Source organism: Cyanistes caeruleus, chromosome 11 (genome assembly GCF_971803275.1).
Source record: "Cyanistes caeruleus chromosome 11, bCyaCae1.hap1.1, whole genome shotgun sequence".
NCBI lineage: Eukaryota > Metazoa > Chordata > Aves > Passeriformes > Paridae > Cyanistes > Cyanistes caeruleus.
Window position 1 is genome coordinate 10403157 of NC_141711.1, and position 20180 is coordinate 10423336.

General features: G+C 40.7%; 1 protein-coding gene and 1 long non-coding RNA gene across 4 annotated transcripts in view; one reads left to right on the forward strand and one right to left on the reverse strand.

Annotated features, from left to right (window-relative positions):
* Positions 1 to 1256: 1256 nt before the first annotated feature.
* On the reverse strand, positions 1257 to 19625 carry TXNRD3 (thioredoxin reductase 3). Its single transcript, XM_086846935.1, has 17 exons — positions 19389 to 19625; positions 18467 to 18686; positions 13004 to 13064; positions 11307 to 11416; positions 11019 to 11132; positions 9117 to 9189; positions 8155 to 8274; positions 7631 to 7773; positions 6131 to 6246; positions 5798 to 6023; positions 5454 to 5546; positions 4934 to 5010; positions 4233 to 4389; positions 3926 to 4033; positions 2951 to 3046; positions 2609 to 2743; positions 1257 to 2477 (listed from the first exon to the last, which is right to left on the reverse strand). The coding sequence occupies exons 1-17, from the start codon at positions 19472 to 19474 to the stop codon at positions 2409 to 2411; spliced, it is 2004 nt and encodes a 667-aa protein (XP_086703061.1). The 5' UTR covers positions 19475 to 19625; the 3' UTR covers positions 1257 to 2408.
* Positions 19600 to 20180, forward strand: part of LOC111934869 (uncharacterized) — a 40633-nt gene continuing 40052 nt past the window's right edge. For 2 of the 3 annotated variants that reach the window (XR_015275194.1, XR_002867461.2), the window contains exon 1: positions 19600 to 19785. This is a non-coding gene — a long non-coding RNA (uncharacterized LOC111934869). Of the gene's footprint in view, positions 19790 to 20180 lie in introns of all 3 variants that reach the window. The other variant, XR_015275193.1, reaches the window with a different exon arrangement.

Sequence of the window (20180 nt, forward strand, 5' to 3'; positions counted from 1 at the left end):
TCCACTGTGTCAAGAGCTCCAATTGAGATACAGAGTGCCATAATTACCAGTGATCTAGACAAGCAGCTAAGCACAGGCTCAGTCACATTTGAGCATTTTCAACTACAGCTTATAAAAGGTTCCTGGTATTAGAGCACGAATAAATACCAGAGCGTTTTAAGAACGCAGAACAGCTCTTCAGAATTTTTGGAACATTTACAACAACAGAAATGTAAACAACAATTTGCCATTAATGCCACTGCTGGAGTGTCTTTACTTCCCAAATTCAGGGTATTTGTTTTGTTGTTATAGGTTCCACTTTTAAGATATTTTCTTCTCTAACACCTACTGTCCAGCTTAAAATTTTGGCTTTGATCTATGTCTTGTTGTCACAGGACATTTTATTTTACATGTGAGCCTACTGAAACACAAGTGACATGTTCACTTCCTCCAGCTATGAGCTACTTGCTGTGTATTTTAACTGGGGAGTTGAAATCTTAAAAGAATAACTGCATAAAAGTTCTCACTGCCACCAGTTCTATGTATCATCTTGAGCTGGCAGCCAGGGCAAGCGTGACACAAGGAACATCTGCAATTAGGACACTGCTACAGATATGCAAGTAGTAATTATTGATCAATTAACATGAACCTGCAAATCAAATCTCAATTTGTGCTTACTAATAGCAAATTCAGGAATTAGCACTCATTGACTTGGCTTCCTTCTTCACTTCCTCCCCAACAGGGCTACACTGGGTAAACTTTGCTATTCCCAGTCAGTTTGTCATCGTTTCTAGATCACCAGCAGAAGTAACTCCCCAGAGCTCTGCAGTAAAGCAGCACCTGCAGCTCAGCATCTCCCCTGTCAGCTGAAGGTATCTTGCAATGCTACTGAGCAAAACCCCAGTCTCCAAGACTTACTAAACTTGAACACCAGCAGAATTTGCTGCTAACACTTTAACTAGATTCTACTAAGCATCTTTGAGCTGTGCTGCAGTTAATCAATACTTAAAGGTATTCAGAATCTTCTGGAATATACAGAAATGGTATAAAACTGTTCCTTCATGTTTGAACTCACCTGAGGTCAATTCTGTATACCAAAACAGAAACACACTTGATATGCTGAACAAGCCCCTGGAGTGGCAAAACAACTTGTTTCTCCATTTAAAAGATTACAATATGCAGAAGTCAATAGAGGTTTTAGTACTGGTCGGGATACACAACTTAACTGAAGCCAAATAAAATCTTAGGCAACATAAATCACAAGGTCAGACACCACAGAGTGTTATATGCATTGTTTATTGAACTTCAAATTCCACGGTAGGTCACAGATTAAATAGTTAAAAACTGCTTACTATCATACAATGTTCAGAACAGTCTTTCAAAACAGCTCTTTGGACAAAACTAAGAGCCAGATTCAAGCACAATTCCCCCAGGACAGAATGCTAGGGATGGAAGAGAGCTTCAAAGTACTGACCTTACACAACACAACACAACGCACAGGAGGTCACTGCCCTTGGCTGCCACATGATTCAGAGCAGCCCTGCACAACACCTGCCTCCATGGGCAGGCACCTACTGTGTTAGGGGGACAGAGGGCCTTCTCCAGGACTTCAGCATTCCACATAACAGCACAGACATAATTCTGGGTTCTGTGAGGTTTTAAATTACAGAGCTGAAACCAGATTTAAGCAAATTGACATAGTCTTGCGCTTGCTCTTTAGCCTGGACACACAAGTTGCCTACAACTCAAATTTTTATTTTAAAGACATGATGTCACCTGAGGTCAAAAAATTGTGAATGTGAACATAGATGTCTTAGGTTACTTACTCTGAAATTTTAGACTGGTTGGGATGGGAGACTAGTGCTTGAACTGCACTGCTCAACACTGCATCCTATTTATGCCATCTTGCCTCAACTGAACATACAATTATGTATAACAAAATGCATCAGAAAGATAAATCAGTCAACTGTAAACTGTTGGCAAGAATCACTCAATTATATATTTCTCTTCTATTTCAAGCATTTGTACAAGACACTGGAACTAGAAGCATTAGCTTTAATTTGTGCAATTTAAGAATTTCCTTCAGGAGGAGTTCAGTCATCTGACTAGGCAAGAATCTCCCAGCCTTGCCTGGCAGCCATCAGTCGTAGCTCACCTGGTGAGAAGGTTCCGAGCTACAACGTCAAAAAAGCACCGCAGTGCTAATGCCAAGCAAAGTCAGGATTTACAGTCTGAGATTTCCCTGCTGCATTACTGCTCCCATGTGCAACACAACTCACGCTGAGGAAGCCTCTCGAAGGCACCACTGCCAGCTGCAGCACATACAGTGGTACTGATGCAAACGTTTACTTTGCTGCAAAACAGTTGGATGTATTAGAGCTTCCACAGGACCAAGAGTGAGCGACATGGAAACATGTAAAACAGCAGGTTTAACCTCAGCAGCCCTTCTGAGTGATGTCCTGTCCAGAAGACTTGGTAATATCCATTGTAGTGAACACCTGGAAGAGACCAAAGGAAGAGCTTATTTACTGTTGCCTCCATCATCATCCACATGGCTACTGATCTAATCTTGGTAAAACTGTCTTCAAGAGCAGGTTCTAAATCAGGCTGTGCCTTCCCCTTTTCTTACCTCTGCACAAGTGGGATGGATACCAATTGTTTCATCAAGTAATTCTTTGGTGAGACCACATTTGATTGCAGCAGCAAAACCTTGGGTAACTTCACCAGCATTGGGTCCAAGAACATGCAGTCCTATCACACGATTCTTTAGAACAGGTGAGAGAAAAACATGAGTCGGTACCAGGCAAAGTTTGACGAAAACTCTAGTGTCTAAACTCCCACTCCATTAAAACCATTATGCAAGCAGGTCAATAGCAGAGACTTTAAGAAAAAATTAACTACTTAAAGTAACTCTGCAGTTCTTTCCATTTCAAGAAAACCCTCAGCATATTCACTCCAGCTTGCTACTTACATTGTCCTGTTTATTGCAGATAATCTTTGCATAACAGGTATTGTTATCTCTGCCTGCCACTGTCCATTCAAGTGGCCAGAATAAAGTGTGATAAACCTGGGAGGTAAACAAGAAAAAGAACATTAGAATTTAATTGATTCAGGCTCAATTCTACTTTTTAGTATCTTCATAAATAGGTGGTTTCACATGTAACTCGCTAGATTTTTGTCCATAACAAACTAGACAAGAGTAATTTTTTTTCCCACTTAACACACAGAGCCCATCCTCCAAAACTCAGCAGATGAATACTTGACTCAAACCATGTAGCTCTGACTTAAATGCTCAATGAAAACAGCAACAGCTACAATATACAGTAGCTGCAAATCAAACTTTCAGAAAGAAGTGCAAAATTAATATCCAGTTACTATAAGTTTAAACCTATTATGCAAAACAGTTAACAGCAGAAGCTCAATAATGTCAAGTGATTTTGAAAGATGTAAGGAATTAAACACAAGGCATGCAAGCAGTTTCAACATAACTCCTCAGAGATGTGCAGAAGCCAGAAATTACCATAAAATGGGGAAGTTATCCTCAATACTCCTATAGGCATATGTTAAGGTCAGCAAAACATAAATTTACAATTCAAGTACAGTGAACCAGCAGCAAATAGTTCATCCCAGGTGTTTGGTACTTTGGCAATAGAAGCCTTTAATTCATGATAACAAAAAACACTCCTGAAGTGACTCCAAGTCTGGCCTCCTGAAGTCAAAAGCTTCTCAGCCACCTGCAAATACTTATGCACAATTCTAATGGCATTAAGTCCAGTATTGGGTTTCTGTGGGTCCAGTACTTTGCTGGCTGGATGAAAGCACAGCCACAATAGTTCTACCCATCTAAACTTCTAATCTTGTTAATAGTATGCCTTCAGACTAAAGCAGCAAGGCCCGAATAAAATACCCTTAAGCTACAAGTTAATTGACCCTTGAGAATTCCTACCTCCAAGTTTTGCTTCCCATATTCTTCCATGGCTTTTTCTTCAGGATACCCACAGCTGCCATACTCTAAAGGGGTAAACACTGTTGTTGGTACATTGATATAGTCACACTAAAAATAAAAATAAAAAATCATATTTAGACTACGCAAGTTCTATACAGCACATAACAGAAAAAGCTACGTAATAACTTTTCTTTTTTACAAAACATTTGCAGAGCCAACAGACAAGTGGATAAGTTAATTCATGTTACTGCCAGTTTTGAGGCAAAAAACATAGAAATAAGTTGAAGTTGTATGCTTATAGCTTTACCTTTCTGGAACTACCCCCATACAGCCTTTGGGCCAGCAGTCTCCCTGCCTGAATGGCAACTGGAGTAAGTTCAAGCTTTCCATCCAAGATATCCCCAATTGCATAAACATAAGGCACATTGGTTTGTTCTTCATCATTTACAGGGACTTTTCCATTCCTTTAAAACAAACAGAAGACCACAGAATTCAGCACCACTTTCCTCAGATCTTTGCAAAAAATGGGAGAAACTCTATTCTAACCGCTGAGTTCATTTCATTAAATATGCCTTTTTTACTTCAACTACAACTTTTTTACTTCAGAGCATCAATCACCTCCAATTCTGACACATAGAAGAAGTCTGTATTCAGTGGGCCAGTTTTGACATGAACAACACTGCCTGCCTGATGACTGTCAAGCTACTCAGGTATCTGTGGACTCACAATCTTTCACATGATTATTATCCAGCTCTATGCTTCCAGCAAAATGACCAACTAGTATGTATTCACTCAGAACAGTTGTTTTACAAAGTACATACTAAAGAAATTAAGTTAGTGGACAATCCAATGCTCAAATCCAGGACAAAAATGGTTTCAAAGGTTCACACAATTGCCATATATAAGAAGGGGAATTAAAAACCATCAGTATCATATTTTTACAGAGGTAAAAAAAAAAAAATAAAGATCCTTGCATTCAGTGGTTTTAGGGAGTTCAGCAATACTCACTTCTCATTGATTTTGACACCGATTGTCTGTAAACCAATATTCCTGGTACATGCATCACGACCAATGGCTATCAAAACCTAAAAAAAACCCCAAAATTAAATGCAGTAACTTTATGTAAGAAAAGTTTAACATAATATTTCCTTTAGTCTTTTAGTGAAAAAACTGAAGTATATGAATAAAATTACTTCCAAATTATTTTTTCCAAAATTTGAAGGAGCCACCAACAACCCTCTGCCATGTTCAACTTGTTTTAGAGATGCAACAAACAGAAAAGCCAAAACAAAAACAGAAGCCACAAGACTATTTATATGAACTAAATTCCAGGCACATAAAATTTCACCCATTTTGCTGACAGGGTTCAACTGAAGACAAATACTGAATTTTCACTTTTATTTTTTTTCTGCCAGTAATTTGCGTGAACTACTTTTTAAGGCATTCCCTTCAAGTTGTTCAAGAAAAAGTATTTCAATACTTTTCATGTGCATCTGTAGACATTTATTTCAAATCCAGAAATGCTTACAGTGTTATATTCTTCTGCAAAGATTTCTGATCCCTCAGTAGACTTTGCTGTCACTTTCAGTCTTCCTGGCATTCCTTGCTCCAGCTGCTCAACCTGTAAAAATTTTTGTAAGCTTAGTATGACCTGAAGCAGCAGAGCTCACTTCCACTGTCATTCAAGCCTTGACCTACTAATCCATCATTCATCAGTGAAGCTCAGTATCATAAAACATTTATTTCTGCACAGAGCCAAAGCCTTCCCAGACAACACCTCCATTTTACATGTGCTGTTTAAAGTACAGTGTTAAGAGAAGCTAGTTAGTCCTCTTTAAGTGTTAAGAGAAGAAAGCTGAAGGAAGCACTTGCCTGAACGGGTACAAATTTCCTGACAAACTTCACGCCGTGTGCTTCCATGTAGGCACCGACTTTTTCTGCCATTTCCTGGTCAAAGCCCCGCAGAAGGATGGAACGCACCATCACTGTGACATCCAGACCCAGGCCAGCCAGAAACCCTGCACACTCCAGAGCTACGTAAGAAGCACCCACAACCAGAGTCTTGCCAGGGCAGTAAGGCAGGGAGAACAGGTCATCACTGAAAAGAGGAGAAGTCTCAGTTACAAGGTTCTTCCAACACAAGCTTGTTTGTCTTGGCAAACACTAGAGCAGATAAGTCCAGTCTTTTGTGCCTTTTCATCTCACCTTGTAATGCAGAATTCTTTATCTCCAGGGATACCCAGGTATCTTGGCCTTTCTCCTGTTGCCAGGACAAAAGTCTCTGCTGTGTGATAGGTTACTTGTCCTTTTCTGTTAGTTGCCTGTTGATGAAGACACAGTTAAGACAGACATTTTCATATGTTTTAAGACAAAAATTATGTAATCCTTTCCTTAATTATTGTAGACATGTTTAAAAGTTGAGAATAAGCAGTTTGAAACAAGAACTACTGCATTTAGAGATGCCATGCAGGTCACTGAAGAACAACAGGTTTAAATAACAGACTATCAGGCTTTCCTTCCATTAGAGCACTTAAAGTCACTTAGTCTTTGAATCCTGTCCTTTTTAACTACTAATTTGATTATTCATAACAGGTTGACTTCCGAGTAATAAAAAGCCACAACAAATTAAGACAACCCCCGAATCACCCCAATAAAAAGCCAACACAATCCAAGCAATGCCATAATATGTATTAATTCTTAGGCTAATGTAAAAATAAAATAATAATAATAAAAAAAAGGTAACTAGTTACATGACTTCAGTTCAGAAGGCCTAAGACCCATTGTGTGAATTCTAAGTAATTCAGTCTTGGTCTCTGGAAATTTCATCTTGCCAATGCACTTCTCCCAAAATCTGACCTTCATTCTTGCTCTTTGTTAGTTTTCCATCACAGATGAAGGAAAATTTTCTCCCCATCGAGTGAACAGGTAATTCAGGTTGGAAGAGATCTCAGGAGGTCATCTAATCCAGCCTCCTGCTGGGAAGTCTCTCTTTACTTCATTTATTGATTAGGGACACTAAAGTGGCCTGGACACTTGAACAGATGGTACACTAGGTAAACTGAATTTACTATTATCTTTCAGTGCCAAGCTCTGGGTTTAAAACACAAGTAGTTCAGCCTTGATACTGAAAACAATTACACCCACTGAGTGCAACAGATGCCTTCAATGTGCACTTCTAGGTTAACCTTGCTTCAGTATGATCACTTACAGCAAGATTGACAGAACAAGCTTTGTCTTGCAAAACTGACACTTTAATTTGTATGCTGATACAGCACAAGGTTCTAGCAGAGCTCTTATGCAAGCCCTTAATCTAAATTTAATTTCAACAGCTTTTATGCTTTACTGTGAGGGGTTTCCAAGTTGCAAAATCATACAGCTACAGCTTCCTTTCTTTCCCCCCACCCCCCTCACTCTGGCTGCTGAAATCAGTCATGAAGGTAGAAACTGAGACCACCTTCCTCTATTCTTACAAGACACAAGTTTACACATATCCACATCACTCTTACATAACTAAGTTTGCAAACACTGTGGCAGGTACTAAAGTACAATAATTATTTTAATCAGTAACTTCACAAATGAGTTATTAACTTCAGTTGACCCAACTTGGCAATGCTAAGATGAAGCCATTTTGGTACTGAATTTTATAAGGCAGCTCTAGAACATGAGTTTTCCCTCCCAATTAAGTATTTTAAATGCACAATATACCTTAATTTTGTGTGGTTCCACAAACTCTCCATAAGAATTGAGGTATGTCACAGACTTCTCTCTCAGGGACACTCGATAGCCCCAGTTTAAAGAACCAATGTAGTTCTGAATTGCTTCTACCATGATTTCCCAGTTGTGTTTAACTGAAACAAGATACTAATTTAATATTTAAGGAAATAAAAGTGCAACATGTCCCTTAAGAAAAACTTATTTATTGTATATCATGCTAAGAAAAAATCATTATCAGTAATGAGGATACATATTAAGGTCTTGTTCTACTATGTTAATATTTATGTGACATGTTACTACCTGAACTAAGCCCATTCTAGAAGTTCTGTCATTTATTTCAGTTAATACAGGGAATAAAACACAATTAACTTCCAACCCCAAAATTTTCTATGACTCAAGGACACCTGATTCACCTAAGAAAAGTACTGACCTCTGCCTCTAATTTATTAAGTCCAAAGTACAAGAACAGTCTTGAGTTCAGCATCTCATCTGTACAGTCTTGTGCTCTTACCAACCTTGTTCTTCATACTGCCACCCATACTTCCTTGAATCCTGGAGTGCTTGACCGAGAAGTGCTGCTTGATGCATCAGCTTCTTAGGAATGCAACCTACATTTACACACGTGCCACCAAGTCCTAAGATGGAAACAACCACGTTACTGCTTCTATGAACAGGATTTATGCTTTCCCTATTACATACTTTGTATGAACACTCATATCACTCAGGGAGGTTTACTATAGTCACACCAGCAACATGAAATTTCTGTTGCAAAAGACATTTTAAAATACAATGAACACACTAAGCTTGTATTTCATTTGAGGTGTTACTAGACTCACTGACCCAAGACAGGTACAGCATGTCAAACACAGGCCCCGGTTACTTACTCCACAAGGCTTCAGATTTTAGTCAGGTTGTCAAGTAAGCAAGACAAAAAGCCCAGAGTTTCTATGGTTTAGTATCATCTATTATGTGGAATTTGAAATACTATCTACAAGAGCACATTCATTCCTTGACTCGACAGAAGTTTCACTTCAGTTCCTAACTCATTTTCTACTTCCAGTATCACTAATGAGGTGAGCCAGCAGCTGTCCTTGATTAGGGAAAGGTGAGACATACACAGTCACTGTTCTAAAGGAACTCTATCAATTGTCCTCAAATAGAAGTGAATGAACTAAAAGGCAAAATATCTGCACAAACATAAGAATGTGAATAAGCACACACACATACTGCTCAGACATGGTTTGAAAGTGATCAAAGCTAGAAAAACTTTTGACAAAGAACAGAGTTAACAATGCCCAAAACAGAAATAACCATCTAGAAAAGCAGCAGGCATGCCAGGAAAATAGCTTATTATCTGTGTAACAGAATTACAGGAATTCGGCCTCAATTCCTAAGAACACAAATCCACAATATATAACATTTCAGTATGTATCACTGGTACTCAAACATCATCAAATACAGGATAAAAAAAGCTTACCCCATGAGGTTCCAAGAGGTGTTGGAACAACATAATCTAATACCATTACTTTCTTCCCCAAGGTAGCAGCTTCCTATAAAAGATGGAGAAGACCAGTCAGCATTACTGAACCAAGCAAGCCTGTTCACTCATTCATGTTCATGATACTTAGCACTAATATCATACAGCACATTATCATATCTGTCTCCTTCCCTAGAAAAAAAATAATGATATTCCTCAAGAATAGACTTTTTTCCAAACTTTGAGTGGCTCCTTGCATGTTCAATGCTGCATCCAGATCATCTTATGCTGTCAAAATCCATGATCTGAAGAAGGTATGAGATGGGCTCAGCAGCCTGTGATTCTCTTCTACCTCGTCTAAAGAAATATTTACACTGTTAGCTCTCCTTTTCTTCCAGAATGACAGGACTGACTTGGCATGTTCATGGATGGAAAAGAAGGCAAAAAAAGAAGACAAACTGGAGACATTTTCAGTGGAGAACCACCATGATGTTCAGGAGCACATCCCCAAGAGAGGGTGAGAAGGCTGAGGGAATTTGACACATTCAACCTGGAGAATAATTGGATTTGGAGGGGACCCAAGAGCAACTTTCCAGTACCTATGAGAAGTACATTAAGATGACTCTGCCAGGCTCTTCACAGTGGCCAAGTAGCAAAGGGACAAAAGACAGTGGCTGCAAGTTAAAACAAGAGACTCACACTGGATATAAGGACCTTTCAGACCATGAGGACAATCAAACAAGTTTCCCAGAAAGGCAGTGCCACCTCTACCCCTGGGTTATATCAAGAGCCAAATGAATGAACTCCTGCATAATCCTGTGTGTCCTCACACTTGACCTTGCTTGGAACAAAGAGCTTACATTAGATATTCTTCTAATGCCCATTCCAACCTGAATAAGCCTATTCCTCTATCCAAGGAATTACCAGGTACGCATCGTATGATTTTTCAAGCTCATCAATCAAATCTTTAGTGCCTCAGATCTGCTTAAGAACTCCTGCACATCTACTGCAATCCTGGCTCAAACAAGCTTTAGCTCCTGTCAATACAAATGTCTTATATTTTGTGAATAGCACTCTGGACAATTTAGCAATTAGCACCAAGTTTACAATTGATGCCCCAGAAGGTACTGTGAGGAAACATTCTGAAAATACACAATTGGCCAATTGAAGAATTCCACTGTCAGCTTCTACTGCCTGCTTTGTATCTCCTAATGAAGACTGCATGCTAGGCAATGCTAGGCTGAACAACTCATATTGTTCAGCAATTATCAAGAACAACCTCACCCTGCCCAAAACAAACTGACAGTTTAGGATACCTGGCTGAGAGATGGGGGTGTGTGTCCAAATCCCTTGGGTAGCAGAGAAAACTGAATCTGGATCTTAGGTCCTGAGGCACTCTGAACAACAGCAAATTGTGTAAGGGCTATGCAATCTCAGTTACCCTTTCTGAGAAAGCACCTAAATAGGGAACTAAAGAATGAAGCAGCTCCTTGAAGGGAACTGCTGGAAGCACTTAATTTTAGTTAATTGGTGATACTGAATCCTAAACTGTCAAAAGACTTCAAAAGAAGCCCTGAAGTTTTCTAGATTGTTTGGAAGTGCCTGTGTATTAGACGTGCAGAAGAGATAGCTAAAAAACATTTGGTTCCACCCTGAGCCAGAAAACTAAAACCTATTATTAGGATCAAGAGCTGAATAGACATTGGCTAGAAACTGGTCCCATAAACCATTATCCCCTGAGTGAGCACATTACTAAAGCCCTATTGGTTCATTAATTAACAAGAGGAACAATAACACTCATCAAAATATAGACTGTTTTATACCAACATAATTAATAGAGAGATTAACTTTTGAAGAAGTTTCACATACCACCTGTTCTTCAATGCCATTTTCACATCATACCTTAGAACATGCAAGTCCACCTGAGCCACCACCAATAATAATGAGATCATATTCATAGGGTTCTGTAATTTGGTTGTCCCCAAGGAGTTTCTGCAGTGATCCATCCTGATAAGCCTGGGAGAGAAAAGAAAAAAAAATAGATTAGCACACATGTTTCTGAGCAAACAACTGATAACATTGCCTCCTCTGACCTACGTCACCCAGTCTACTGTGTCACACAAAATTTAACTACGATCACACAGAAAATTCACTCAGTCTTGTCTACTTCCAGCTGATTTTTAAGGTTACCTGATACGTTGCATCACAGCCACCAATGTGAGTTCCATTCACAAATACATTAGGCACTGTCCTCTGGTTGGTCAGCTCTACCAATACTTGCTGAATACTGGCTCCATCATCTAAGAATAAAAGAAATGTGTATATAATAAACAGATTTCAGGAAGAGAGCTTTTAGAACAACCTGAAGTATTAAAGGTTTGGACAGTGATATACTGTAGGCCTGCCAACACAACAATTTTATTATAAACATTCCATTTGCAGGTTTCCTGGGCATAAGCAAGTATTCAGAAACTATTTCTCAAAGGAGCAGGCTTAAACACAGAAATTAAATTGGCATTTCAAGCCACAATTCTACAGAATGGAATAATGTTGAAGTAGTAAGAGTTAAGTTCTTGTATTTTGAGGATTTTTGTCTGTCTCTAACAGTGTCACATTTGGTACTACACAAAAATTCTTTTCCAGCTATCGCAGAAGATCACACAGACACCTTTTCTTTCATGAGAACTGTCTTATTTTGGAGTATGTTCTGTGCACAGGCACAGAATTTTGCCCAGCAGCTTTGTATTATGAGACGATGGGTAAGGGTAAGTACAAACATGCTTTTCTACTTGCCCTAGAGCTACCTCCCTACTTTTTCTACCCACCACACTGTCAGAAACTTTCTAGTTTTAAAGTTATCATTGCTTAACCTGACCTGTCATCTGAATCATCAACACCTACACAAAGGCTCAATTTGGATCTATCAGCAGTAAATGTGGGAATGAGAATTTACAGTAATCACTTTGACTAAAATCTTTTTATTCCAAGATTGCATCTATTTAGCATCTGTAATTGAAGTAACTGCAAAGGAAATATATTATTAATTAGAAGTAATTCCAAGAAAAAGAAGGCTGTGCATTTTACTTTACATATCTTGGGCTATAATTAATTCACAGTATGACAACTTGAATAAGAAGTAAAAGTAACTAAGAAGAATTGAATAAATAGCTACATTTCTCCCTAACATTGCTAAGGCAAATAAAAACTTCCAAAAGGCATCAGAACTTTAAGAAAAAGCATTGGAAACTTAAGTTTTGTACAAAAAAAAAAAATTATAATGGACACTCAACAGCTTACCAAAAGTGCATTTAAGAGCTTAGTAAGAACCATATAAGAAACTATTTGATCCTAAAACTACATTAAAAGCTATATGCATTATGTCCATACACACATAAGGCACTGCATGTGTCCTAAAACTAAAGCAGCTTGGACTTTAAGGAAAAAAAACAACTTGAAACTAGCAGCAGCCAAGTTACTGGAATTTACCCTTCCTTCCTGTGACTCAGCACTTTTCCCAAAGAAGGTCACCCATATATCAAGTCAAACATTAACAATTCACCTGAAGACACATGAGAAACAGGAAGAGGAAAAAAAATCACACTTTTTCCTCAAAAGTCATAGCTTCTCTGAGAGAAATCAGATCTCACATTCTCTATCACCTGATGATTTTTACAGAGTCAAAGCCTTCAGTTATACTAAAAAAACATCTGGTATAAAATCCACATTGAAGACTAATTACCTTTATCTCTGCATATATTATGTGTATTTCACTTGTTCCACATATCCCCCAATTAGCTCAAGACAGCTTAAGGAATTATGCAGAGTCACTCATTTTTAATCACATCAAGCAGCAGCATGTGATACATTTTTTTTTCCCTCCTACTCACCAGTTGCATCCAGTTCCAGGGCATAGTACTCCACACCGATGGAGCGGAAGAGTTCCTTCACCTGCAACAGGAACAGACACCATGGCAGAGCAAGGCTTTCTCAGCTTCCTGCTGGACACACACAGGTGACCTCTAAGGCTCAGCTACTCTGAGGCTCCACACAGCTTTGGTAGTTTGGCACTTCTATGTTTTGCATGTTCCTCACTTAAAGCCAGACCATTTAACCTTCCAACACAAGTCCCATTGCCTTAAGAAAAAGCTTCTAGATACAATTCGCTTAGCTGCTGGCTTCTCTACCTGTGACATATCAAAAGCCATGGAAGTGACTGCCACATAAAAAAACAATGAGAGAAAGCAGCAGCAAGAGTTCTTGGTAATACCAAGAAAAAGAAAAAAAAAGGAAAGGAAAAAAGGCAGTAGAGGAAAATATGCAAAACAAAACGCTGCCAAGGAAATTAAAAAAAAAAAAAAAAGACATTATAAAAAGCTACAGAAGGAAGTAACACTTTCCAAATGTACTCAGCACTCAGCTAGGTGTTTTCTTAACCTCAGTTCTGGATGGACAAAGTGTACCATTACCTAATTCAAAACAGGCAGCCTTTTAGAAACAAGATTTCTACGGTAACATTTTTTATTACACTGGCATGTAAAAATAGCTCTAGCAAGAATCACTGAATGCCTGTGAGATGGACACACTTGACAGCATGGAGTCTGAATATTCTTCAATCAGCTTTCTGATGAACCTCAAATTTACTGGCAGAGCTTCACTAAAGAGTATGTTGAGTCACATTTAGCAAGTTTAAAGATATCTAACATATGAAGAATAAAATGTTTTTAATATTGCCATGATTCACATTGTTATTATGCTGAATATTGAGTATTCCAGTGTTTTCCGATAAAGTTTCAGCATTATGCACATGAACAAGAAGACTTTGTACTCTGTACCAACTACAAATTCAGTTTCTTACCACACCATGTATCAACTGTAACATTCAAAAGAAAGCTTTGCCTCTGTAATTGATTATATTGGTTCTACAGTTATGAAATAGTGGAAGTTCTAAGGGACCTTTTAAGGCCACCTGCATGAACTCCCTGCTCAAAGCAGAGCCAAATGTGAAAGCTCATGACATTGCTCAAGCACTATCCTCTCACTTGGAATACCCACAAGGACAGAGACACCAGAACTTCCCTGGACTGGCTCAACATTTGACCATCCTCACAGTAAAGAACTTCCATTTTATCCCATTGGAGTGTCCGTCATTGCAACTTAGGTTTGTTGGTTCTTCTCCTTTCACCCTGCAAATAACAGTCTGATTGTCTGCCCACTTGTTAGCTGAAGGCAGCAACTAAAACCCCTGGTCAGCCTTTAAAAAAGCTGAGCTCCTCCTTCACACATTCAGCATGTATGTGTCTGTATGATATTCCAGTCCTCTAACCATCTCGATGATCCTTGAAATTTTTTGTCCTAAGCTCACCACTACCTTCAGGCTTGCCTCCTGGAATGATTATAGCTACAGGCAGAATGAAAGGAACCACTCCAAACCTCCTGCTCTGCATCTACAAATCCCAAGCTAAATGCCTTGCAAGATCTAAAAAGCAAAGCTTAAAGTGACTGCCACTAGGAAGTGCTAAGAATGCAGAGGCAAATCAGAAAATTAGTTGCTTGGCTTCTGGTTTAGTTTGCAGCAAAGCAGCAGAGTAACAGGCAAATGTTCATTAGCTTTTATTTTCTTCTTTTTACAAAACTCTGCCAAAACATTGCAACAGCAGTTGGCAGGAGAGAGGACAGAACAGAACATTACTAAACCAAGAAAGATTACACTCAAGAAAGGACAGATTAAAGGCATTAGACCACCTTTACTGAATGAAGATACTCAGCAGAGAGAACAAAAATCAGACAAATATCAGCATCCTAATTAGAGGCAGCTATTGCACTTCACACTTAGGAACAAATCATACTTGCATATGCTAGTGAAACTCAAAGAAAGATAGTAACAAGCACATGAGCAGTTACAAAATCTTCAATGCAGGTAAGAGATAATAGACGACTTCGGTTTGGAGAAGGAAATGATTAGGAGAAGCAGAAAGATAACACACTAATCATGAGTAATATCTAGATAAGCTGAACAGGAAATGATTTCTCAGAAATACTCACTGGAGCACTCAGTAGTAACTGCATTTACCAGAAAACAATTTTGAAATGAAAAGGAAGTAATCCTCCCTAAGGAACACAACCAGAAAGCTTACTGCTATTTGGCACTGTAAAAGTCAAAATTAAAATGAGATCAAAGGAGTTATTAGACCAACTAATGAAAAAGAAGATCCACAGAAAACTTTGAACTCAATAAAACTAATACAGATTCAGGTCAAGAAATTGCTGTCACACACACATACCACTGGAAACCAGTGGTGCACTGGGAGGTTTTCTTCTTTATTAACCAAAGCCAAAACTATAATTTCTCCAAATGTCTGGGATGGGATATGAGGCTACAGGGTCACTGATACAAGCATTTGCTTCCCTTCTCACCAACGCAATGGCCTCAGTTACCTACTAAACCCTTGCACTGTTCACAAAAAGTAATGAACTAGAAACACTTCCAAATATTATTAAACAATAGGTAATTCATTTGAAACCAAGAAAGTCGTCTAACTTTAGGAAGTTCTTCACAGAGATGCTTTCTGTCACTAGAGTAGCTAAGCAGGTTTGAAATAAGCTTCATATCATAAAATAATAATGATATGTCCTAGGTCTGCTTTTTCAAGTATCAGCTAACACTCCATAATAGCTACAGCTGAATTGGCCAGAACCCCCTGAGGATAGAGAATGTAATCTGTAATAGCATAAAATATAACTAAAATAACCGGTAACTTCTACGCAATCACAGCTGCAGCTCTTAAAATTTCAACACATTACAGTGTTCAGTCTTGCCATTTTTCATGCTAAAAAAAATGGGGTTTTTATGCATTTCTATCTTACTTATTACATTTTCTGGATGCTAAGAAATTGAAGAAACAGCCAAGTTAAGTTATGACAAAGAAGTAATTCTACCACCACCCCCGCTCCACCACTGCCCTGTTAAAGCAGTTGAACAACAAATTGCATTTGCAGAAGAGCAACAGCACAATTGCCAAGTCATGCTATTAGCTAACCTGAATACAATCACCTACTTAATTCACCTGGGGAATTGATTTGCAATTCTGTTTCTGAAGAAAAGTACAATTTCAATTTTCTTCTAGGATGGCTACCTCCACTTGAAATAGTGAATTCTTTCCACCCCCAAATTATGTCCTTTCAGAGCATGAGCACTAAACATCTTTAGTTTTTCAATTAATCCTACCAAAAGCACATTGCTAACAACCATCCACAGTAAAAGACAATGCAATGCACACTATTCGTATCTAAGAACTCAGAACTATGTGATTATAGTAGAAGTACCCAAGCTGTAACTACACTTTCAAATTATATCCACTTCATTAATTCTATAGACTTGATCAGCTAAGAAGAATCCTGCATTACCCATTGTTTTCCCATTCCTTGCACCAATTTCTAAGTGTTTGGTAAGAGAGATTGCTAATACCCTTAGTGTTACAGATATTCTTCTGTTTTATCACTTGATGTGTCATGTGAGGCTTCCTTCTTCCACAAACTTTCTTCTTCTAATTCTCTGTCTGTAATCTATACCCCTTCTCCACATTTTCTTTGTTATATTACCTATCTGTTCTGTTCCAAGCAGGAAAATAAGCCAAGGAAATCTGCCTACCAGGGCAGTCAGCTCTTCTTCCCCCAGCCCTATTTATTTTGTGTTTCTTCACAAAAATTCATGCAGCGCTTTTCAGCTCCCCCTCCTACAAAGGGCCGTGACAGAGGGCCCTCCTACTCCCTATATTCATTCTTCCCCATTGCAAGACAATAAGGATAATATTCTTCATATCTGATTGCTTCCATGAAGCAAGCAATCTGCCTGATGGAGAATTCATGAACAAACATGCAGGAAAGAACAATCTGGAATTTAATTACCAGACTAGTCTTTTTTCCCCTTCTTGTCTTAGTCTAGAGTCTCTATAACACCACGAACAGATGAAGGGAAAAGCCACAAAGGTAACAAATAAAGTTACCCATGTGATCTCAAATCCACTGAACTGAATGCCATAAGCATCAGCATTTACAATCACAAGCACTAAAAGCACACAGGGAAATACTGACAAGCACAACTGAGTATTTCTCAATGGGCAACTCTGAAGTCCTCAAGAAATTACTTCTCAGCAGAAGACTTTTGTCAACTGGACTAGACAACTCCAGCTCCTCATTTACTGAAACTTTGAGTAAGCTGTTAAGAAAGATTTGAGCTATGTACTGTGCTCTACCATCTGCCAAAAGGCTCTTAGACAGAAGGCATTGATTTGGTTGATCCTCCCAAACACAGAAGTTTCCTTTCTCAGAACCTCAATTAAGTTGCAAGTGAGATAGGATATACTCAGTTAAGTTTTCTGCAAGGGAGTCATGTTATTCCTTCCCTCTCCAGAGTTCCCAGAACTAAACCTAACTTAGAAGTGGGAGTGAGGCTTCTGAGTACTTTCCTGGTTATCAGTTCTATTGAGGAACACCAAGACTTGATCCAATACTTCCCATTACATTCTTCCACCATGGCCATATCAAATATGGTAGTGTGAGGTTTAAATAAAACTTCAGAACATACTTTTTGTAAACATCCAAGAAACCCAAGGCCTACAAACCCTCAGATTCTGTGTGGACTGTGACCAATGTGCTAGTATCATAAAATTCTAATGAAGGCCCTGAGTTTTTAAATAAATTTGGCTTACTAGCTATAGCCAGCCTGTGACACTGACGCACAATCAGGGCTAAAAAAATATTTTTCTGTAAACGTCACAATTAAGCAAGAGTGCTTTTCTCTCCTTTTAAACACACACTGCAACCAGCATTGATAACTTATGCACTCGCTATAGAGTCAACCTTCCTCAAATTTAGAAAAGGCAGAAAACTTAACTCATCCCTTCCGTGGAGAGCAGCTTTGTCCAAGCTGAACACCAGTGTGGAACTCAAATTTCCAGCGAGAAAGGAACACAGCACCCTGAGCTTCGGGCAGCTGTAGAGCCGAGGAACAGGTACACTGCGCACCCATCTCCCAGCGTGGCAAAGGGAAAGAGCTACCACCAACGCCACGCATCTTCGCCTGCTCTCAAGCCTGGTAAGCGGTTTCCCAGGGCTGGCACGTGGTGCTGGAGCGGGATGGATCCAGCGCCTCTTCTGCACGCTCCAAACCCGCAGGTGCCCCCGCCGGCAGCAGCCGCCGCATCCCCCACACCGCCTTCCCTCAGCCCCGCTCCCCTGCGCCCTGCCCGGGCCGAGCGGGAGCCCTCAGGGCACAGCTCTGCCCATGCGTCCCTCGAGGGCAGGGCCCGCGGGGGACCGCGCCGAGCGGGCTCTCACCGCCCCCGCCTCACCTTGTTGCAGTAAGGGCAGTAGTTCTTGCTGAAGATCATGACGCGGTGGGAAGCGATGAGAGTCCGCACGCGGAGTTTCAGCCCGTCCCAGTCCGGGAGCCGGGTCTGTCCCGGCGGCGGCGGCGCCATGGCGAGTCCGGCGCCTTCCCCGCGGCGGCCGCGCTGACCCTCGGCCGCGCCCGCCCCTTCCGCAGCGGGCAGCGTGACGAGCCGGGCCGACCTATTCGGAGACAGCGGGGGGGAGATTGCAAAATACCAGAGAGGGCTCTCCGCCTGAATTTCAGCCAAAAGCACTATGAATCGTTTCAAAATAATAAAAAATGTTTTATGCCACAGGAGAAGATGTCTCTATTTGCCTAAAGACCATATAGAGAAGTATAATGTTGCGTTGTTTAAGCCTTTCTCCCCTCTGCGAAGGGGCGTGAAGTGAGCCATCAGGAGGCCGGCGAGAGCGCGCATGAGCGGCGGGAGGGCGGTGGCGGGTGGGGCGCGGGGCTGTGCCGGGCGGTGCCGCCTCAGCGCCCGCCCGGCCGGGGCTGGGAGGGCGGATAGTGCTGGGCAAGGCGGCCGGAGGTGTGGGTGCGCTGGGGGCTGTGCTTTGCCGCCTCACGGACCGCCCGGCCCCGAGCTGGCGGCGATTGTCCCGGCCTGGAGCGACCGGCCCATGTGCCGAGGCGGCCGGATTTGACCTGCCTCGGTGCCCTCTAAGTTAGGGCGAAGTATGTGGGGAAAAGCTGCTTCCCACGTGTGCCTCCACCTCACCCTGCGGACTCCTGCGCAGGGAGGAGAACGGGTACAAGAGGAGCGTCTCCTATAATAAAATGGATTGCTAGCCAAGAGAGCAGAAAAAAATTCATTTTTTTACATAATCCGGGGTTAAAGGAAGGGCATGCTGAAGCATCTAGTAATGCTTATTACATACATCTCTGATGATGTGGACCACTCTCTTCCCACGAAGCCCAGCAATTGGCAGGGCTGAAGGGTGGAAGGGGCCCTTGTCCTGGGCATGGTAAGAGCCCGTGTGAGGGCCGGGAGCGGGAGCAGCCCTGCCTGGTCACTGCCCTGCGGCCGAGGCCTTGGCTGGGCAGTGGAGGTGGCGAGCCCAGGCCCCGAGGACTCGATCGTCTCCCCGCAGAGCGAGCCGGTGTTGGCCGGTTGCAGCAACAGCTTTCTGTGAGCAGTCCTAAGGGGTTGTGCTGGTTTAACGTGTAAGAACTTAGCTAAATCAAACTCTGCGAGCTTCTGAGTGACGGGAGTTCCTTTCTGCGTGTGAGGAAACACAGTGATTTCATAAGATTCAATAAGGAGTTTTTAACAACGTAGGTAATGAAGTCTATTGCTTCCTCCCACACCTGCCTCAGACCAGTCCTACTGCTATTTACTAATGCTAAAAATAACCACATATAATAGCTGTAATGCCACCAGTGATAAAAATGGGCCTGGTGGGAGACAACTGAATTAACTTGCTTAATTCCTTTTTGGATCACTTGTACCTGTGATGTTCACTGCCCAGTGAGCTTGAAAAAATGTATATTGCATTTATTTGAATGTTGGCAATGAATGTAGACTAACACTTTCTACACTCCCCACAGAGAAAAAAAAATAAAAATCCAAGTTTTGCATTCTTTTATTTCAGTATCAGCATGTAGGAAAGTGAATACAGTACCTACAGCTACTGAGGTTTGACATAACATGCATGGGCCACAACTACCCA